This window comes from Monodon monoceros, unplaced genomic scaffold (genome assembly GCF_005190385.1).
Source record: "Monodon monoceros isolate NGI ecotype Baffin Bay Population unplaced genomic scaffold, NGI_Narwhal_1 Super_Scaffold_21, whole genome shotgun sequence".
Classification (NCBI taxonomy): Eukaryota; Metazoa; Chordata; class Mammalia; order Artiodactyla; family Monodontidae; genus Monodon; species Monodon monoceros.
This window is the reverse complement of record NW_021703778.1, coordinates 88,770,469-88,790,749: the sequence shown is the minus strand read 5'-3', so window position 1 is coordinate 88,790,749 and position 20,281 is coordinate 88,770,469. Positions and strand designations below refer to the sequence as shown.

General features: G+C 48.1%; 1 protein-coding gene across 1 annotated transcript in view; it reads right to left on the bottom strand.

Annotated features, from left to right (window-relative positions):
• Nucleotides 1–770: 770 nt before the first annotated feature.
• TGM7 (transglutaminase 7) overlaps nucleotides 771–20,281 on the bottom strand; it is a 59,287-nt gene continuing 39,776 nt past the window's right edge. Inside the window, 13 exon segments of the mRNA XM_029237118.1 lie at nucleotides 771–924; nucleotides 1,086–1,219; nucleotides 2,366–2,429; nucleotides 2,431–2,521; nucleotides 3,040–3,390; nucleotides 7,468–7,704; nucleotides 7,810–7,913; nucleotides 8,561–8,695; nucleotides 11,949–12,050; nucleotides 16,069–16,294; nucleotides 17,307–17,463; nucleotides 17,465–17,486; nucleotides 18,052–18,179. Of these exon segments, the coding sequence (XP_029092951.1) occupies nucleotides 771–924; nucleotides 1,086–1,219; nucleotides 2,366–2,429; nucleotides 2,431–2,521; nucleotides 3,040–3,390; nucleotides 7,468–7,704; nucleotides 7,810–7,913; nucleotides 8,561–8,695; nucleotides 11,949–12,050; nucleotides 16,069–16,294; nucleotides 17,307–17,463; nucleotides 17,465–17,486; nucleotides 18,052–18,179 (1,905 nt within the window).

Here is a 20,281-nt window from a genome sequence, read left to right as displayed (position 1 = left end):
TGATTTGGGAAGGGATTCAAAGGATGGCCAAGTGAGAGATCTTCCAGACTTTTTTCTAAGTCACAAAGATAGTAGCATGTAGAAACACCTTTTGTTTTCCTAACTCAATCACGACTGATACACCATCTGTAAGCACCTTCCTTATTGGTTGACATGTTTATTCTCTGTCTCCCCCACCCCCCGGCAGGATGTAAGCTCCAGGGGGGCAGGGACTTTGCTTTATTTACCACTTCATCCTGTACACTCAGAACAGTGCCTGGCACATACCAGGCGCTCAGTAAATGTTTCTTGAATGAGTGAGTGGGCTCAGGTAGTAAAACAGTAGGAGACTCCCAGAATCCAGGGAACAGGTGGGAGCTGCGGTGGGGGAAGTGATGACTGTATGGGCACAAAGATGAGAATGAGGGCTGAAATTTATTGGTACTAGGGACGTAGCCATTGCAATGACAAAGTGACAGTGAGCTGCTCAGCCAGTCTTCTTCTTTTCTGGACATCTGGGGATCAGTAAATCATGGCCAAGTCCAACAATTCTGGACTGTATGGCCAATCTCACAATTCTGGACGGGACACCATGGAATTCCTGGGCCCTTAACAGAGTCCTGGGGAGCTATGCAAATGGCCCAGGGGACTATCCATTGCCAGCATCTCTCTGCTGCTCATGTCGGAGCCCAGAGAAGCCTCTGTTTGGGTGGGGAATGGCACAGCTTGCGTTTGAACTTGCTCTTTCCCTGAAGCTTAACATCTACATGTCCACCTCATTGTCCCAGAATTTATAACCCAAAGTCTACATAGACGTTCCTGTAACCCTTGGTGTCTTTAAACTTGTTGCTGCTCAGATTTGCTTGGATCTGCCTTTGGCCACTCTTGAAGGGGAGAGTCTCCAGAGTGAGGCTGGCTCTGTGATGGGGTTTGAGGACTCCAATGCTGCAGCAGAGAAAGGAGAATGTCAGAAAACCATAGGATTATGATAACCCCACAGTCCCTTTCCACGCAGCAACCAGGCCTCCCCTTTCCCTGTGTCCAGAAAGGACAGTGCTACCCCCAGGATAAGATGGGAGGGAGGGCGGAGCACTTCCAGCACTCACAGGACTCTCTGCCGTCTCCTAAAGAGACCACTTCCTTCCACAGTCAGTACACAATCTTCATCCTGCTCCGAGAGGGGGTTTGAAAATATCACCTGTATGAAGAGCGGCCGGTTCACAATGGCTGCTCCTAAAGCCTGAACAGGGAAATCCAGAGAGGAGGGAGCAGAGAATTAGTCTCATCCCCCGGTTCACCAAGCATTTATGGAGGGCACTGTTCCCTAGATCTGTTCCTGAAGAGCTGGATTTCCGTGGCCTGTGTTTTTCCAACTATGGACAACTTAATGGGTTGTCATTAACATTTAAAAAAATGAAATAGAAGAGAATATCAGTGTACATCGCACAAGATATTGTTACATGAAACTTTTACTTCACTTATATATGTATGGGTGTTTGTGTAAAATATTTCTACTCAGCCCAGCATATTGAAAGGTCTGATGAGTTGGGAGTCTCCAGTAATACTTCCTCTGCTCCAAGGATTTCATCCAAGAGTGAAATAAGCAAGAGCTCCCAAAGGATTCTCATGCATAATTTGAGTGGATAGAATATTTTTTGGCAGTTTTTGCTTGTTTCTTCTTTTTGCAATCTGACTCCATCCCTTCCTACCCTCTTACCTTAACTGGCTTGATTTCTTTTCACACTGGTGTGTGAGTCAAGAGCAATGGATCATTCGGGACATAGAGAGAAGGAAGTAGCCTCAGGAAACTTGAAGGCACCTTTGGGAACCCTCCCTAAAACAGACTCCAGTGGCTGGGCTTGCCAGACACACCGCACCAGGGGGCACCCCAGGCTCACTCAGCAGGGTCCAGGGGGCTACTTGCCACTGGGGAGACAGCACTGGCAAGAAGGGCCCTGTGAAGTCTCCCCACCAGAATGTCAGAGAAGGAGGGGTCCTTGGAGGCCATCTGGTCTAATCCCATCATTGACAGTTCAAGATGCAGAAGCCCAGGGGCTTGTCCAAGGATGCACAGCCAGGAAATGGCAAATCAAACCTAAGCTGACCTTTGTTCAGGCAGTGCTCTTCCCCCTCTCAGGACCCTCCCATTTGAGCCCGTGTTTCCTCATGTTGACCCTGGGGAAGGCCTCTCATGGTGTAAGAGGATGGAGACCAAGTGTGTTCAGATAAACCTCCCACTCCTGGTGGGAGGTTCCTGGAGGCCACAGAAGAGGCAGGGGACAGGAGGGGCTGCTCTCCTGAGCAAGCTCTCAGGGGGCTCCCCCACCACCCCCAGCCCAAGCTGGACCCAAGGAGCCCTCAGGCCACACGCAGGGCTCTTGCCTACATTAATCATGATGCCAGGATAGGCTAAGGTGATGATCTTGTTCACCACGGTCTTCTCGGGACTGCTCTTCACCCAGGGCACTGATGCGGATCAGCTTGTCTGTGGACAGGTACTGGCCGTACTGGGGATAGGGGATTTTGCAGGGATAGGTTTTTGCTAGGGAGAGAACACAGGATGAGGTGAGACTCGCTGGGGAAATCAGCTGGGCCTGGGTGGATCTGGGGACCCTTCTGCAGAGAGGAGGGGGCCAACCTGTACTGATCCCCAGTAAAGTAGGTACTCGGTTTTCAGATGGAGGGGCTGAGAGGTGAAATGGCTTGCCCAGGGTCATTCTGCTGGTAAATGGGTGCACTGAGGCTCTAACCAAGGTCTGGATGACTTCAAAGCTCAGGTTTTCCCCACTAACCCAGGGTATATTCCTTGAAGTAGTAAAGAAAGGATTGGAGGAGAAGAAGGAGGAGGACAAAGGAAAGAAACAGGAGGAGGAGAGGAGAAGGGAGGGAGAGGGAAGGAAGGAAGGGAAGGAGGAAGACTCTGTGCTGGAGGGGACACTAGGAAGACCAGTGTCACAGGGGTCTGCCCCCAAACCCTTGTTGGCTGGCTTGACCCCACTGGCATTTCCATAAGCCGCTGTGTTCACAGACTGTCCCCATGCCCATACCCAGAGCCCATACCTTCTTCAGGAGAGAGTGTGATGAAGGCTGTGTCCTGCCAGAATGGGGGCAGGGGGCTGCCATCATGCAGCAGAGACTGGGCACTCAGGTTCAATTTGAGGTCCTTGAACTGGGGCGACGTGTTGAGGGCCAGCAGGACAAACCTTATGTCCCGGCCCATGTCGGGTGGGTCGAGCAGCTGGAATTTCAGGGAGACCTGGACAACATCACTGGGCTGAAGGGAAGGCGTAGCAAGGCTCCTAGGACTGTCCCTTGGCAGCGTGGACCTGGAAGTTTGGAGGGATCCTTGGGACCTTCCAGGCTTCAGCTTCTGAAGAGCCTTCAGAATCACCTGCCTCTCCCGGAGGGAACCTGGGAGGACAGAGCACAGAATCAGCTGTGGGCCAGGCTGACCCAGAGGGTAAACCTTGGCTGAACACCCTCAGTGAAGGCTCCACCAGGGTGTTAAAACCTTCATTTCCAATAACAAAGGCTCCCTACTAGTCATCAAGTCTTCCCAAGAGTCACACTCTGCTGAGCTCTTACACCTTTCATCTTCATATCAACTGTGAGAGAGATGTATTACTATAATTATTATCATTCCATATACAGATGAGGAAAATGGGGCTCAGAGAGGTCATGTCACTCGCCCAAGTCACACAACTTGCACAGGGCAGAGTCAAGTGGAAACCAAATTCATCTGATGTGATAATCTGTGCTCATGACCATTGGACTCTATCCCGCGTTCCCCAAGGGAAAGATGAAGGCTCACAATGCAGAGGAATAAACCTCTTAAAGACAACAGGACATGGTGTGATTTTCTGCTCCAGGACCACATTATTGGTCAGTTGAAGACTAATTCCTGGAAATTGAGAAACTGAGAAGCTACGGTGAAAAAAAAAAAAAAAAAAAAAAGGAAATTCAGGCAAGCCGAGTTTCCAGAGCACCCAGGCTTCAGTCCTGGGCAGGCGCTGTGGCCAGGATGTGCAGAAACACTCATCCGTGCTTCCCTAATAATCCCAGCAGCTGCCTTCACTGAGCACTTGCTGGTCCCCTCAATGCAGTCCCACGATCTCCCCAGGCTGAGGCCACTCTTCTCCCCTCGCTCTGGGGTCATTCTAAGCCTGGATCCAGGCAGAAGAGGATCTTGCAACATTGGCTTCAGTAAGAGTGAGCCCAGAGAGGTGTGAATCAGACTTAGCTCATCTGTGGGCTGCTCGACCCCCAGATTCTGCCAGTCCAGTGGGAGGAGACAGAATGCTATCTGACTGAACAGGACACTCAGGCCCACTGGAAAATAGCTCCAACCACCCCCTGGCCCCCCGGCCCAAGTTCACAGCAGAACCCTGTGGACCTCTGTAGCACATGCTGTCAGTGCCCCACTCACATCTCCTTGGCACTTGCTGTTTCAGTGCCCACGTGCCCTAATTTCAAATTCTAGCACCTGCGGCTCTTTGTGGCTTTCTCTGCCACCAGAGCTGACTCCGCCCATGCGTGGAGCAGGCCAGGAGTGCTAGAGAAGTTACGCCCCCCAAGGAGCAGCCCTCAACCCCTGACTGAAAGGACTTGGTGGATAAAGAGCCTAGGCCCCTTGCCTCGTGGGTGGGATAAATCTGCGGTGTTGTTCTACACTTTAACTAAATCTCTGATAGGGTTGCCAGATTTAGCAAATAAAAATACAGGGCAGTTTCATTTGGATTTCAGATTAACAACAACTAATTTGGGCTATGATTAGACAACAGCATTCTTCATCCTGCATTTTCCCAGGCCACCCCACTGGCAGGGGCTCCAGCAGGACTGAGGCCCAGCAGCCCACGGTGCTAACCACGCCTGACAAGGTGCTCTGCATTGGCTTTCTCCCCTTCCCCGCCTCCCTTGCTCACTCTCCTTCCAGTAGTTCTTTTTTTTTTTTACATCTTTATTGGAGTATAATTGCTTTACAATGGTGTGTTAGTTTCTGCTTTATAACAAAGTGAATCAGTTATACATATACATATGTTCCCATATCTCTTCCCACTTGTGTCTCCCTCCCTCCCACCCTCCCTATCCCACCCCTCCCGGTGGTCACAAAGCACCGAGCTGATCTCCCTGTGCTATGCGGCTGCTTCCCACTAGCTATCTACCTTATGTTTGGTAGTGTATAAATGTCCATGCCTCTCTCTCACTTTGTCACAGCTTACCCTTCCCCCTCCCCATATCCTCAAGTCCATTCTCTAGTAGGTCTGTGTCTTCATTCCTGTCCTACCCCTAGGTTCTTCATGACACTTTTTTTTCTTAAATTCCATATATATGTGTTAGCATACGGTATTTGTCTTTCTCTTTCTGACACTTCACTCTGTATGACAGACTCTAGGTCTATATGACAGACTCTAGGTCTATCCACCTCATTACAAATAGCTCAATTTCGTTTCTTTTTATGGCTGAGTAATATTCCATTGTATATACGTGCCACATCTTCTTTATCCATTCATCCGATGATGGACACTTAGGTTGTTTCCATTTCCGGGCTATTGTAAATAGAGCTGCAATGAACATTTTGGTACATGACTCTTTTTGAATTTTGGTTTTCTCAGGGTATATGCCCAGTAGTGGGATTGCTGGGTCATATGGTAGTTCTATTTGTAGTTTTTTTAAGGAACCTCCATACTGTTCTCCATAGTGGCAGTACCAATTCACATTCCCACCAGCGGTGCAAGAGTGTTCCCTTTTCTCCACACCCTCTCCAGCATTTATTATTTCTAGATTTTTTGATGATGGCCATTCTGACTGGTGTGAGATGATATCTCATTGTAGTTTTGATTTGCATTTCTCTAATGATTAATGATGTTGAGCATTCTTTCATGTGTTTGTTGGCATTCTGTATATCTTCTTTGGATAAATGTCTATTTAGGTCTTCTGCCCATTTTTGGATTGGGTTGTTTGTTTTTTTGTTATTGAGCTGCATGAGCTGCTTGTAAATTTTGGAGATTAATCCTTTGTCAGTTGCTTCATTTGCAAATATTTTCTCCCATTCTGAGGGTTGTCTTTTGGTCTTGTTTATGGTTTCCTTTGCTGTGCAAAAGCTTTAAGTTTCATTAGGTCCCATTTGTTTATTTTTGTTTTTATTTCCATTTCTCTAGGAGGTGGGTCAAAAAGGATCTTGCTGTGATTTATGTCATAGAGTGTTCTGCCTATGTTTTCCTCTAAGAGTTTGATGGTGTCTGGCCTTACATTTAGGTCTTTAATCCATTTTGAGCTTATTTTTGTGTATGGTGTTAGGGAGTGATCTAATCTCATACTTTTACATGTACCTGTCCAGTAGTTCTTGAATCTCCTCAGTGATAAACCACTTGTCCTCAGGATCCCCCACCAAAATAGCCACAGAGAGAATGGGGGTGGAGGGGATGATCGCCAGTACCCTTGGATGTGTTCAGTGCTTGTCTCTGAGGCTCAGACTCTGGAGCTCCTCTGTGTTGGCCCCAAAGGCCGACACGGACAAACCACAGACACCCACTTGCTGGCGCTCCCAGGAACCTCAGGTACCCCTGCCCCCGCCCTGTGTAGTCATGAATCACTCCTGCTCGGGTCCTGCCCCTCACCCTGCTTCTGGCCCTCTTGGACTGCATATTTTTGCTTGGCTCCCTGGTGGTTGAAACTGGTGGTTTGTCTCAGTTTCCAGGAATCAGTACAGCTGACTGATGTAGATGCCCCTTGTTCTTGCTGGCTTGGGTCAGAAGACGCTGCTAGGGCTCCCATCTCTCAGAATCATCCTCTGCACAGGGTGGACGTAGGAGTGAACATTTGGCCTTACATGGGCCTCGGTGCTGGCTGTGGTCTGGCCTGTCCTCCAAACACCCAATGAAACGTGAATCAAACAATAAGCTAAATGAAATTAATAAAATTAATAGAGAGTTTACTCAATCCCCTGCCATCTTCAGTGGGAGGCTGATTTTTCGGGAAGGCAGGCTCAAGGAATTCATACACTGTTGATGGGATGCCTGTCAGTGGCCCTGCAATCAATGTGACCATCTTGTGGAGGGTGCTCACTGGCCTGTGGGGAGTGGGGTGGTGGTGGGCATGAGGAAGTGAGGCAGTGGGGACACCCCAACTGGGACCTTAAAACTGAAGGGCTGGGCTTCCCTGGTGGCGCAGGGGTTGAGAGTCCACCTGCCGATGCAGGGGACACGGGTTCGTGCCCCGGTCCGGGAGGATCCCACACACCACGGAGCAGCTGGGCCCGTGAGCCATGGCCGCTGAGCCTGCATGTCCGGAGCCTGTGCTCCACAATGGGAGAGGCCACAACAGTGAGAGGCCTGCGTACCGCAAAAAAAAAAACACACAAAAAAAACCCTGTAGGGCTGAGGAGACAGTGGGCCTGGGTCCTGCCCATTCACACCCCAGAGGGCTGCCCCAGCTGGCAGAGAGGTTCTCTGGGGTAGTGGGGAAGGTGCCTACAGGGATTGGTCGTACCTTCTCCGTACTTGCAGTTTTCTGTGACGTCATCCCGCTCATCACTCTGGATCCTCTTGGTGCTGATAAAATTGCCAACAGAATTGGTGTCCAGGTGAAGTTTCTGCTCCTTCCCTCCAAAGACCAGCCAGGCCATGCAGTCAGCATTTACCATGGAGAAGGCGAAGGCTGTGTCCTAGTTCAGATCCACCTCTCCTTTGATGGCTCTGATGGAGGCAGGGCCGTAGCAGTAGTGGCCTAAAGGGGAACAGGGGGGCCTCAGTGGGCTGTGGCTGCAGGGCCGGGTGGAGTCGGGTCTGTTTCTGTGGGAGTGGGCTCTGCCTGTCCTCCCAAGAGCCTCACTGTTGCTCATCTCCTGAGGTGTGGTGTCCAGAACCTGCCAGCCTCCGTATCCGGGAAGGAGGTCATTCCGGGCCATCCAGCAGTCATTCCAGACGTGGAAATTCCTGAGGGAGAAGCCAGAGGAGTGGGTGTCAGATGAAGCTGAGGGAGAGTTTATGATGCTCAAGTTCTTTCTGGAGCAAGGCAGGGGGCGATGAGTGATGGACGGCTAGATAGAAAGACAGGGCACTGCAGGCCTGCACCCCTCCGTGGGTGACAGGTGACCGCTCTTCCTCCTGTGAGCCTCAACTTGCCCGGAAAAGAGCTTTCCTCTCTTTGTAAATAAGAGTGAAGGTTTCCAGAGGCAACGGAAGTTAAAAACTCTTCACTGTCTCTCAAAGAGACCCTTGTAGCCCTTTCCTGTATGTGCTGCTGACTCACAGAAGCAATCACAGAGGCAGAGGTTTTTTTGTGTCCAGAGGTGAGACTTCAGGCCCTCCTGTGGTCAGAGCCACAGGCTGAGTATTAAATGAAGGAGGTGACAAAGGGGAAAACTCCCCCAGGGCAGAGAGCTCTTGTGATGTGACAATTCTAGACTCAGAAAATCATCGTATTTGTGTTCAGCTGCCTCCCAGCCTTCTGGCTGGGACTAGCAAGCCCTGGGGCTGGTGAAAATGGGGGTGAGGCATGAGAGGGCAGCAGGCTCGTAGGTACAGTCCTGCCCTGCTTCCTGCTGGTAGGGTTTGCCCTAGAAAGAGAAGGTGTCTCTCACCAGACACTGTCCTTCTTCTTACTCTCCAAAATCCTGCCTGTGTTGTCATAACACTCATCTACGATCAGGTTTCCGTCTGTGTCATGGCCAGAGTCAAAGTTGGTGATTACTTGGGTGGGGACAGGAACCTCATCACTGTAGAAAGGACAGAAAAATCTCCTGTGGGCTGTGGATTCCTGGACTTAGTGCCCTTAGGCTCAGGGAAATCATGCATTTGGCAGGCAGGAGCTGTCTGGGGCACTGGGTTGGCGACACTTCCAACTTCCCTCCCCACCTTCCTGAGCTCCTCTCCCTGGGGCTCCACACAAAGGTTAGGCAGCTGGTTGCTCAGACAAGCACTGCCAGGGCCAAGAGAGGGTCTAGCAAGTGTTGGGTTCCCCTGCCCCAGCCAGCAGGGTGGGAGAGCCATGCCTCCTTTGGCAAGACTCAGCAGCTTGACTTGCCTCACTTCTCTCCTGGTCATAAGTATCTATCTTCAAACCAAACTGGAATTTTTTTCACTCCTGTGGTAAGGAGTAAGACCATCAGATTCTTAGACAAAGAGTTCTGCCGCTTGGATTCCCCCTTCTCTATGGGTGTACTGACTTGGAAGCTTATTGAGGAAAGTATTACAGATCCAGCCAGGAAGGGAAGGAAACTGTAACAAAAGCCTAGGAAAGTGAGAGTCTGTACCTAATGGAGAAATTCTTGAAAGGAGGTAGAATGTTGTCTTTATTCCTGAGGGGCCATCCCTTTCCTTTGCCAACCAGCTTCTTTTCTTTGCCCTCTGCCATATTTTTCGTGATTCTGCACTCTTTTGAGAATAGCAATATCCCCCGGCGCATCCCACCACCAATCCCCTGGGGATCCTGTCCCCTCAAGTCCAATGGTGACAGTCCACCTAATTCAATAATAATGATAATGATAACAGCAGTGTCTGCCAGCCAGGCATGATGCTAAATGTTTCACATGTACTGTGCTCAGGACAGCTCTACACGGAAGCTGCTGTTATTACCCCTGTTTTACAGATGAAGAATCAGAGGCTAAGAAAAGTTTGCTACCTTGACTAAAGCCACACAGCTAGGAAGCGGCAGAGCTACCACTCAAATCCTGGTTTCACTGCTAAGCTTGTCGCCAGTTCTGAGCCCACCTCCCACAGGTGCACAGAGTTCAGCATTCTAGTATTTTCCCCTTATTATACAACCCACCCATTTTTCCATGTTATCAAATATTTTCCAAAAGCAAGATTTCTAGCAGAGGTTAATTTTTTTTACAAAGTCAAGAAATTTAACATGGATTTAATAGTATAAAATCCATCTTTGCATTTTCCCAAATGTCTTTTATATCTGTTTTTTGCCCCCCTGTCCAGAATCCGATCAGAATACATGCATTGCATTTGCTTATATCTTTCCAGTTCCTTTTAAACCAAAAGAATCTCCTTTCATGTAGAACAGTCTTTTAATAATTTAGGTCACTTGATTAGTAGAAGGCCCCATATTCTGGATTTGCCTAATTGATTCTTCTTGGTTAATTTCAGAGTTAACATTTTTGACAAGAATACTGCATAGGTGATGTTGTGTAAATCCCTCTGAATCACATCAGAAGGCACAGGCTGTCCATTTGTTATACTAATGGGGGCCTAAGGGGGGCCTAATGGGGGCATTTAACTATTTGATTAAGGTCAGATTAATGCCCGATGGAAGTATCCTTTCCCTGTCATTTAACAAGTAATCACTAGCGTGAAATATGCTGCTCCCTAACAATCTTTCACCAAGTAATTTTAGCATCCTTGATGATCCTTGCCTGAATTAATAATTATACTGGTGGTACCAAAATGATTATATTCTAACACTATCATTTCTTCTACCTGTATTAGCTAGCATTCTTCTATAAAGAAAAGCATTTCAATCCCCCTGTCCCATTTTTTGGTATTGTTATGGGTTCATGTATTTTTTTTTTTCACTTCAGCAGAGGTTATTTTTAGACATTTGCTTGGTTTCTAATTTTTCCCCTGTTGTAAATAATACTGTGATGGACATCTCTGTAGATCAATTTCTACTTTTCCCCCTTTGGGACAGATTCCAAGAGGTAAAATGACTGAGTCAAAAAATACAGATATTTCTAAGGGTTCTTCACAAATACTACTGTCATAGTAAAATGTTTATAATTTTTAGTTTAGATACTTATTTATATTAAGCATTTATTTGCTTATAGATTTTAGTTTAGGCTCCTTCTTATACTTTGGCACAAAGCCCTTCCAGGCTGGGGTGGGGACACATCCCTGGATGCAGAGAAGCCCAAAGGGGGAGCATGCACTTCCCTGGAATGGCAGGTCTGCACAGGTCTGCAAGGAATGGAGGGCAGGGAGTGAGCAGAGCTGACAGTGAATTGTAGGTGGAGGTGACACAGGGCCGCCTCGGAGGGGAGGGTGAAGGTGGGAAAAGCTGCCACTGAAGGAGCATGAGACAGGAGTGAGGCGAGAGCATGTAAGTGACTCAGGAGCATTGCATGGGCACATTTATGTTAAGATTACAGTCAGGAGGGTGTATAACACTTATGGCAATAAGAGCACATGCCAAGGAGGGGTGGGCAGGAGAGCAAAGAGCAAGCCTCCATTCTTCACCATGATTGATGAATTCATGAAGTGCCAGTGGTGTTGTCACCTCCTGCTAGACATGGGGGGATGGGCACTTTTCCACCTGAGCACAGGTCATTGGTCTCATGGCGCTCTGAGTTCTCTACTAGACATGGTACATGGTGTGTAATGATTTGTTTATGAGTCTGTCTTCCTGAGGGCAGGGATTGTGTGATAGTCAGCTTTATCGTTATACAACCATTAACAATACAAGGCAGGTCTGTATTGCAGAAACGTAGTGCATCTTTGCTGGATGGGTGAATGAATGTCTTGAATCTTTTGTCTATTCTGGTGATTTCCGACTTCAGCACAGCACCGTCACTGTGTGCTGTGCTGTGGTTACCAAGCTTGATTGTCTGTAGAGCATAAGCTTTGAGTGGTAATGGATTTGCACTGATCCATTCTCACCATTTCCTCATCGTACCTTGTGAGAGGACTGGGATAGGGGACAACAGCTGTCGCAGTGAGGCAACAGAGGGACAAGAATTGTTTCTTACATAAGGAGAAGGCCAAGGTTGTAGCTCCGGTATCACACGAAGGGAGCTGACAGCATTCAGATCTGCACAGTTGTGCACATACATGTTTCACGGGGTTTTGCCCCCTCTGTCCTGCTTTCTCTGTACCCCCACAAAGAGCTCCTCCTGTCTTGTGGCTTCATCTCTCACTCCTTGCCCACGACTCCTGAATTTGAATCTTGAGCCTACATGGACACCTTGCCGTCACTAAGCACATCCCCAACCGAGCTTGTCTTTCATTCTTTCCAAGCTTCCTTGCCAGTCGATGACATCATCATCCTCATAGGTGCCAGGCATGGTGCCAATCACTGCACAGGCATAATCACACTTAATCCTCTCCACAGCACTGTGATTATCCCACCTTTGAAGAGGAAAAACCTGAAGTTTAGAGAGGTTGAGGTCACATGGCAGGAAGAGGAGAGCCAGGGCAGGATTTAAACCCACATTTCTCTGATCTCAAAACCCCTCAGGCTTTTAACTACAAGCCACCCCACTGCAACTTCACTAGATGTCCCAGCAACGCTGGGAAGGCATCATTCTCAAAGCGCCTTCCTCTGTGAAGTTTTCACTGACTACTCCATGCCACACTAATCTCCCTTCCCATGCTCTCACTTGATTCCAGTCACCAATGCCACACATTTTATCAATGCATGAAGCTCTCTATGATCTCATATATTTATCTTATCTTGTCAGCCAGATTACAAATCCCCCTAGAGTAGGGCTCAGATCAAATACTTTTGCGTTTCTTCATTCCTAGCACAGTGCTGCCCAGAGTAGATGCTCATTAAATTCATGTTGAAGTGAGTTTTCTTTAACCTCACTTCTGCAGGCTATCAGTCCTGATGCCTCAGTTTGACATGAGACTCACGTGACTCTTTCATGGATAATTCGGTGGGAGCTGAGTCCCTCATAAAAGAGAAACCCTTATGGGGTGTGTGTTTGTATGTGTGCACACACATGCATACACATTCACACAGTTGCACATGGACAAAGGTGGACAAGATCTCAGAGTCAGGAAAAGGACTGCAGAGTTCCTAAGGTATATTAGGAACCACACTCCTGGCATTAATTACTATATCTCTTCACTCAGCCATTCAGCACTCATTCAAATGAACTTATTTACAAAACAAAAATAGACTAACAGACAAAGAAAACAAACTTATGGTTACCAAAGGGGAAAGGGAGGGAGAGGGATAAATTAGGAATTTGGGATTAACAGATTCATACTACTATATATAAAATACATAACCAACAAGGACCTACTGTATAGCACAGGGAACTCTACTCAATATCTTGCAGTAATCTATAAGGGAAAAGAATCTGAAAAAGAATATATATATATGTATAACTGAATCACTTTGCTGTATACCTGAAACTAACACAACATTGTAAACCAACTACACTTCAATTTAAAAAAAGCAGTATTGGGACTTCCGCTGGTGGCACAGTGGTTAAGAATCCACCTGCCAATGCAGAGGAAATGGATTTGAGCCCTGGTCCGGGAAGATCCCACATGCCATGGAGCAACTAAGCCCATGTACCACAACTACTGAACCAGCGCTCTAGAGCCCACAAGCCACAACTACTGAAGCCTGTGTGCCTAGAGCCCGTGCTCCGCAACAAGAGAAGCCACCACAGTGAGAAGCCCGTGCACTGCAATGAAGAGTAGCCCCTCTCACCACAACTAGAGAAAGCCTGAGTGCAGCAACAAAGACCCAATGCAGCCAAAAAATAAATAAAATAATAAATAAATTTATATTTTAAAAAAGGCAGTATCAGGCTAATTGTGTAATAGCTAACACATGTCAATCTCGGCATGTGCCAGACATTTTCCCAAGTGCTTGCCATATGTTAACCCACCACCCTGCGAGGGAACATTCCATACAGTCCTTGATGTCTCATAAATCAGTGGGGAATAACAGTAGATTCATACTTAAGCCAAAGGTTGAGGCAAAATAATGTGCCAGGACCTTGGCTGGGGTTCCTTCTTTGAGAAGGAAGGGCTCAGTAAAAACAATGAAGACTAGAGTTATTGTACTGAAATGAAGATAATGAGACACTTCATAGAGACCACTATACAACTGAGTGAGAAGAAATCTTAGATGACTTCTAACCCAAGGGTGTTCACAATGGTTTTAAGCAGAGGACTCTACATGCGAGCCAGATCATTGGGAATCCAGTATGTAAAAGATGTACGTGTGGGGTCGTTTTGGGTGCCCTAAGCACACAGCCTTCTCATCTCCCAGGCTATTTCCCACCACCCTCCTCTGGGGCTCTGGGCCCAGGACCCTACTTTACAGAGGAGGGGATGATGCCCGTAGGCCTGCTCAGAATCCCAACCCTCAAGCCCAAGTCATGGCTGCCCCCACCCCACCCCCTGCAGCTGTGGGCAGGGACAGACCAGGCACATCCCCAGGATGCCTGGCTTTTCTTTTTTAAACAGTTTTATTGAGATACAATCCACATGTCACAAAATTTACCCTTTTAAAGTGTACAATTCAGTGGTGTGTAATATATTCACAGGTTGCATAACAATCTCCACTGTCTAATCCCAGACCATTTCATCACCTCAGAAAGACACTCAATGCCCGCTAGCAGTCACTTCCCATTCTCCCGTTCCCCCAGCCCTAGGCAACCACGAATCCACTCTCTGTCTGTATAAATTGGCCTATTCTGGGCATTTCACATATATGGAATCATATAGTACCATAGGTGGCTTTTTGACGCCTGGTTTTGGGGAGAATTTTCAGGCAACAGAACATCACTGTCCCTTCTGTTCCCTTGTTACAGAGCAAGGCATCCAGGCTACTTCATAGACCTCAGGGCTGAGGGGTCTGACATTGTCACAAGGAGTGGACGGCCAGGACAGGAAAAGCCTAATGACTGAGAGAGACCTATGGAGCAGTCAGACATGAGCACTGGAAGGAGGGTAGGTCAGGGATTTCTCTGAAATTCCCAAAGTAACAGCCAAGTAAATTGATGTCAAGGAAACATCTGACCAAAAAATTATAATCGTATCTTTGATGCACGGAAAATCTCCTTTTTGTGATTTTTCTTTAGGAAGCTTGAAGTCAATATGCTGTTGTTATTAAAACAGGTAATACAGGGAGGAAGAGCTGCAGAGGGGAGAATGCACTTCTGAGTCAGACTGGAGTCACGTGGTCACCTTAAGCCTCAGTTTTCTCATCTGTAAATTGTACTTAATGATACCTACTTTGCAGATGGCTGTGAGCATTGTAAAGTACCCAGCATGTGCCTTAAGCACAGGGGATGCTGGCTAAATGGCAGCTGCTAGCATCGTTCATGCAGCAGTATAGTTTAGTGGTTAACAGCCAGCCAGACCTCAATGTGAGACTAGCCCTGCCACTCAATTTCCTCATCTGTAAAATGGAGATAATGATAGAACCTACCTCTAAAGCTCTTCTGGGGACTTAAACAAGGTGATCCTGGTTAGAACTTACTGAATTCTCACTGTAGCGAGGCATTATTCTAAGCACTCTCCATGTATGAACTCAGTCAATCCTTTCAATAACCCAACGAGGTAGGTACTATTAATTTCCCCATCATATGTCTGAGGAGACTGAGGTACAAGTTAAATGGCTTGCCCAGCGTTACTCAGACAATTAATGGTAGTGCTGGTATTTGAACCCAAGCTTCACCATTACTCTAGGCTGTCAAGGTTTTAGCACAATGCCTGGCACCAAGGAAGTCCCCAGTGTCAGCTATTGTGATTGTTAAAGAATAACAATAATAATAATTTTTAACAACATGCTTTGGCAACTGTATTGGATTAAGGAGTTTGACTAAATCCTTGACTTTTAGTGGAGGATTGAGGCTGGGTCTTACCCGTCTTTATAACCAAGATTATTAGAAGCACAGTGCCTAGCATAAGGACTCAGTGTGTGTTGTTGGATGAATGAATGAGTTTTCCAAACTGATAGACATATTTATTAATGTAAAACATGGTGGCCCTGTTGGGGAAGGCTGGTATTGATGGAGCTGCAGGTGGACCTGGCCACATTTGACCCACTTTGCCCAACCCTTTGCTTCCTAGGTCACTAAAGCGCCGTGATTCTCATAAACATTTTAATTGGCCTGCTCTCATACCATAATCTCCATTCACTGGCTCCATCTCTCTCACCAACCAGTTCCAGACAACCACACCCAAACCCCTGACCCTCTCCTTCTACACACACGCACCTGGCCCATTAGACTCTAGGCTCTTCCAGGCCCAGGAAGCCTCCCTCTCTAACATATACAAGATTGATCCATTCTCTGCCTTCAGTCTTACGCCTGATCCCTGGATGACTCAGACATCCCAGTTCACCCAAATGTCTGTGACTCTGGGCATCAAAGCTGTCAAATTCCTGGTTTCTTACCCCTGGGCAATCAAGGCATCCAACTCCAGATGGGGCTGTGCAGCTGCAGAGGAGTAGCTCCCCCTCGCCAACCCATATGAAGTCATCCTGTGTGGGTGCTGACAGAAACCTCCTGGTGCTCTTGGACAGGGGGCTGACATCTGCTTCTTAGCAGCCTGGGGCTCCACAGGCTTCCTGCGAGAGCCTGGAGATGGGTCCAGCGCGCGCGCGCGCACACACACACACACTGTACCAGCCTTTGCATACAGGGAATTTATACACAAAAGGCCTGAGCCCTCAATAAACACCAAGTTGTGGGCAGATCTGGCTTCCCTGGATTAGACTAGAGAGTCTTGTGAGAAAAAGCCATACTTGACCTCTTTGCCCAGCCAACAAGAATAACTTCCTGATTGTGGCCCAAGGCAGGTACATAGATACGCCTGCCAGAGGGCAGAGAGCCGGCCTAGGCCTGGGGGCAGGGTGAGGACCAGAAGCAAGTGTGGCCCTGAGTGAAGCAGAAAGCCTCCTCTTGCTACCTGCAGTATATAACTCATTTCCAGGTGTGCCCTCCCTCAACAGCCTCCTCCCCTGCCTTCAGCTTGTTCCTCTTGTCACCAGCAAACCAATTTCCAGTTGCCCTCTTTCCCAGTACCAATTTTTAAGCTTTTCTTCTACTAATGTAGCATTCACTCCCTCTCTGAGAAGCTGATCTCCCTTGGTCCCCCTTCCCCTGACTCCCTGGGCTGAATCAGGCCTCCAGGCCCTCTGAACATGTGACAACTCTAGATTCAAGGTCATTGTTCTTCGTCTGCCATCTTGCTCTGGCCCCGTGGCCCATACCCCTGCTCAGACACACCTTTCCCTCCCACATATGCATCTTCATCAAGCGCATTCTCTGTGCTCAGAAAGGACACCAATCAGTTTGTAAGTTTTCTAATTACTTGGCCTCTCACCTCATTCCTGTCTTGGACCTGGACAATTCCTAGCCAGGCTCTTAAGAGGATTCTGTTAGGTTTGTCCAAGTTCAAAAGAAGGGAAGGGCGCCAGGTTCTGAGAAGTGTGTGGTTTCCCCCTCAGAACCACCCTCTGAAATGAGCTCAGATATGTGAAGCCTGAGGTCACTGATGAGACGTTTTGCTTCCTTGCAAATGTCCCTTGGTGGGAACTGTGTGAGATTTCTGGGACAAGAATTGTTCAGAGGGTTGCGACATGAGCCATTGTATTTTTTTTCTTTCCATGAGGCCCTTTCCACTCCCTACCTGTGCACATGACAGCGGCAAAGACCCAGCACTGCCCGTAGCACACTGGCTGGCAGACTGTGGCATGCCACTGCTTTAGGATGGCCACGCTGCCCGTCCACTCCACGGGGTTGATGCCGTCTGAGTAATTCTCGCTCCAGTCTCCATTGAGCACCCCCACGGTCATCGTTGCTGTTGATCTGAAGAGAAGCCATATGTAGAAGCATTAAGAGCAGCCTTTTCCTCAACGAGATGTGAGGTGTGGGTTGCCTTTGCAAGGACCCTGGGCCTGAGATGCAGGAGGCTTTGATCTCATTTTACCTGCTGGGGAAGGGGTGAGGGTGGGAAGCCAGCTATTCTGACTTGTGTACCACTGTTAATTAGTTTATTATTCTGTTTCTACCCACCCTCTTAACCCCTCCATGCCCCATCCCTGCAAAGCCAGAGCTTGGCTCTAAGAGCAGAAATTTAGAAACAACGAGACCATTTCCCAAACCAGAGCTACACTTAGTCTTTCCCAAAAAATGCAATTTGGAATTAATGAAGGTGATGGCCCACACCCAGCTCTTTCAGAGCTCAGCTGAGAAAACCTGTTACCCACATTCTTTCATCAGTCTCATCAAAAATGGCTTTGCTGGAGGGCCTCTGCCTCTCGACTCTTCATTCGCTCACTGCAGGGGCAACCGTGAGTGGGCAGGGCTCCTCTGCACAGCTTCCGCCCTCCCTGGACATGCCCTGGGTGGGCAGAAAGAGACCCAGCCTCCCCATGGCACACACCACTCTGCTGACGTGGACGGGGCTGCCCCGCAGGGCGTAGTCTGTGGCTAGGTCAATCTGGAAGTTCAGGCTCTTGTCTAGCAGCTCCAGGCAGATGTCTATGATATTCTTTTCCAACTGCGAGAGGAGATGCAGAGAGGCAAGGTGCCCAGACTTGGCACACGTGATATGAAAAGAAATGCATGACCCACCCCTCCCAGCTGTCCAATGGAGTGCGTTTGTGGAATACAAGCCCATTTGGAAGGAAACTGTGTCTAGCAGCACAGCTATGGACTGCACTGCCTCTGGGGCAGGTACAGGGTCTCAAAGCTCTGGGGTCACAACTCACCCAGTTTGTAGGTCCTGCCTGTTAAATTCCCGTAGTTTTTCCCAATGAGTCTGACTGGCTGGAACATTTGTTTCTCCCTCTTCTCCCCTTTAATCCCACACTCATGGAGCTCCTGGGATGTTCTTGCTAAAGCCACGTTGCCTCATCTTCCACCCGCACCTGCTGACCCAGCTTATCACTGGCAGCTAGTGCTGAGGTGATGGCCCCGACTTGCCACGGCACCTGTGATCCAGTGGGGCTTTGGATTGACCAATAGCATGTGAGTTATGGAAAATTTTTACCGAAGGCAGGCTGACTCCGTATCCTTCAGGCTTGTCATGAATGCCACTTCCTCTGAGGCTTTCCGTGAGCCAGGTTTTTCTCCACGGCCCTGGCCACGTCTCTTACTCATCAGACTCTGTTACAATGCGGTAGCCAAGGTCTGTCCTGCCTGCCTGACTGTATGCGTGTTTCTCTCCAGTTGTTCTTACAACTCTACCCCCAGACCTGGCACAGTGCCCAGCACATAGTAGTGACTCTGTGCATCTTCGTTGAATGAGAGTAAATGACAGTGTTCCATTTATTCCCATGGTACACTGGGCAATAATCAGGATTCGGAGGCTTCTCTGATCCATTATCCCCAGGGGACAGTTTGATCGGCTCACTTTTCCGCTTTAAAATGTTCAACGGCTCCTGTGGCCTACAGGATCAAAGCTGTAACCTCCTCTACAAGGTGCATAAGACCCTACCTGATCTGGCCCCAGCCTCATGTCTCAGTAACCCCCCGCCGCCTCACCGTTTTTTGCTCCAGCAACACCAGATTCCTTGTAACCTCTGCAGCAGGCCAGACCCTTTCTCACCTTTGTGTCTTTGCCCACACTTCCCTCTGACTGGGAGAGAGCACACCCTCTCCCAGGAAGCTTCCCTGGCACCCCCATGCCCAGCCGAGTGCTCTTCCTCCAGGCTCCCAGAACACCCTCTGCCTGGCGCTCAATCTTTACATACCCCACTGCGTAATAAGCGACCTGCTTATGTGACCAAGTCCCCACTTTACTGTGGGCTCAGGGACAGTGTTTCATTCATTTTCATGCTTCTGGCACCCAGTGCCTTGCCTAGCACTGAGCAGGCATTCAATATATGTTCACTGAAGAAGAGAGAGAGAGAGAGAAGAACCCAGGGCTCAGAAGGCATCAACTCCTCACTTCCAGGATCCGCATCTGCCCATGGTGAGTGAGGAGCTGGGGATGTCAGTTGGGACCAGTTGAGGCTGCCATGTCTCATCTTGACTATAGCCACCCCAGGGGCCGAGGCTAGGCCTGATGCTACATGTGTTGGAGTTCTATTTGGGCAAGTCCAGGAGAGGGACCCATATTAAACTGATACAAGCTCTACAAGCCCCCTGCTCAGGATTTTCCAGCCAACACCCCTTCTGAGCAGCCAGAGCTGGCCCTCTCCCCTGCTACTCTGAGAGTGTTTTTGTGCTGGGGCTCAGCCTTAAGAATCCTTTCCCTGGCCTGGCACTGGGCTTCCTGCTGTCGGCTGAGCTTTCAGTGAGAGGCAGGCTTTCAGTAACACAGGAGTTGCAGAGCATTGCAATTAATACGATGCAATTTTTACAAATAAAATCGCATGTTTTAGAATATGCACAGAAAACAAAATGTAGAGGAACATACATTTTGCTGGTGACAGTGCTTAGAAAGACCTTCATATTCTAGGCACCTATTTTTGTAATGTTTCTCTATAAAGTTTTTAAAGCAATTATGTATTACTTCTTAAAAATTTTATACCAATTTTATTTTTTATTGTAGTTTAGTTGGTTTACAATGTTATGTTAATTTCAGGTGTATAACGCAGTGATTCAGTTATATATATATATATATATATATATATATATATATATATATATATATAT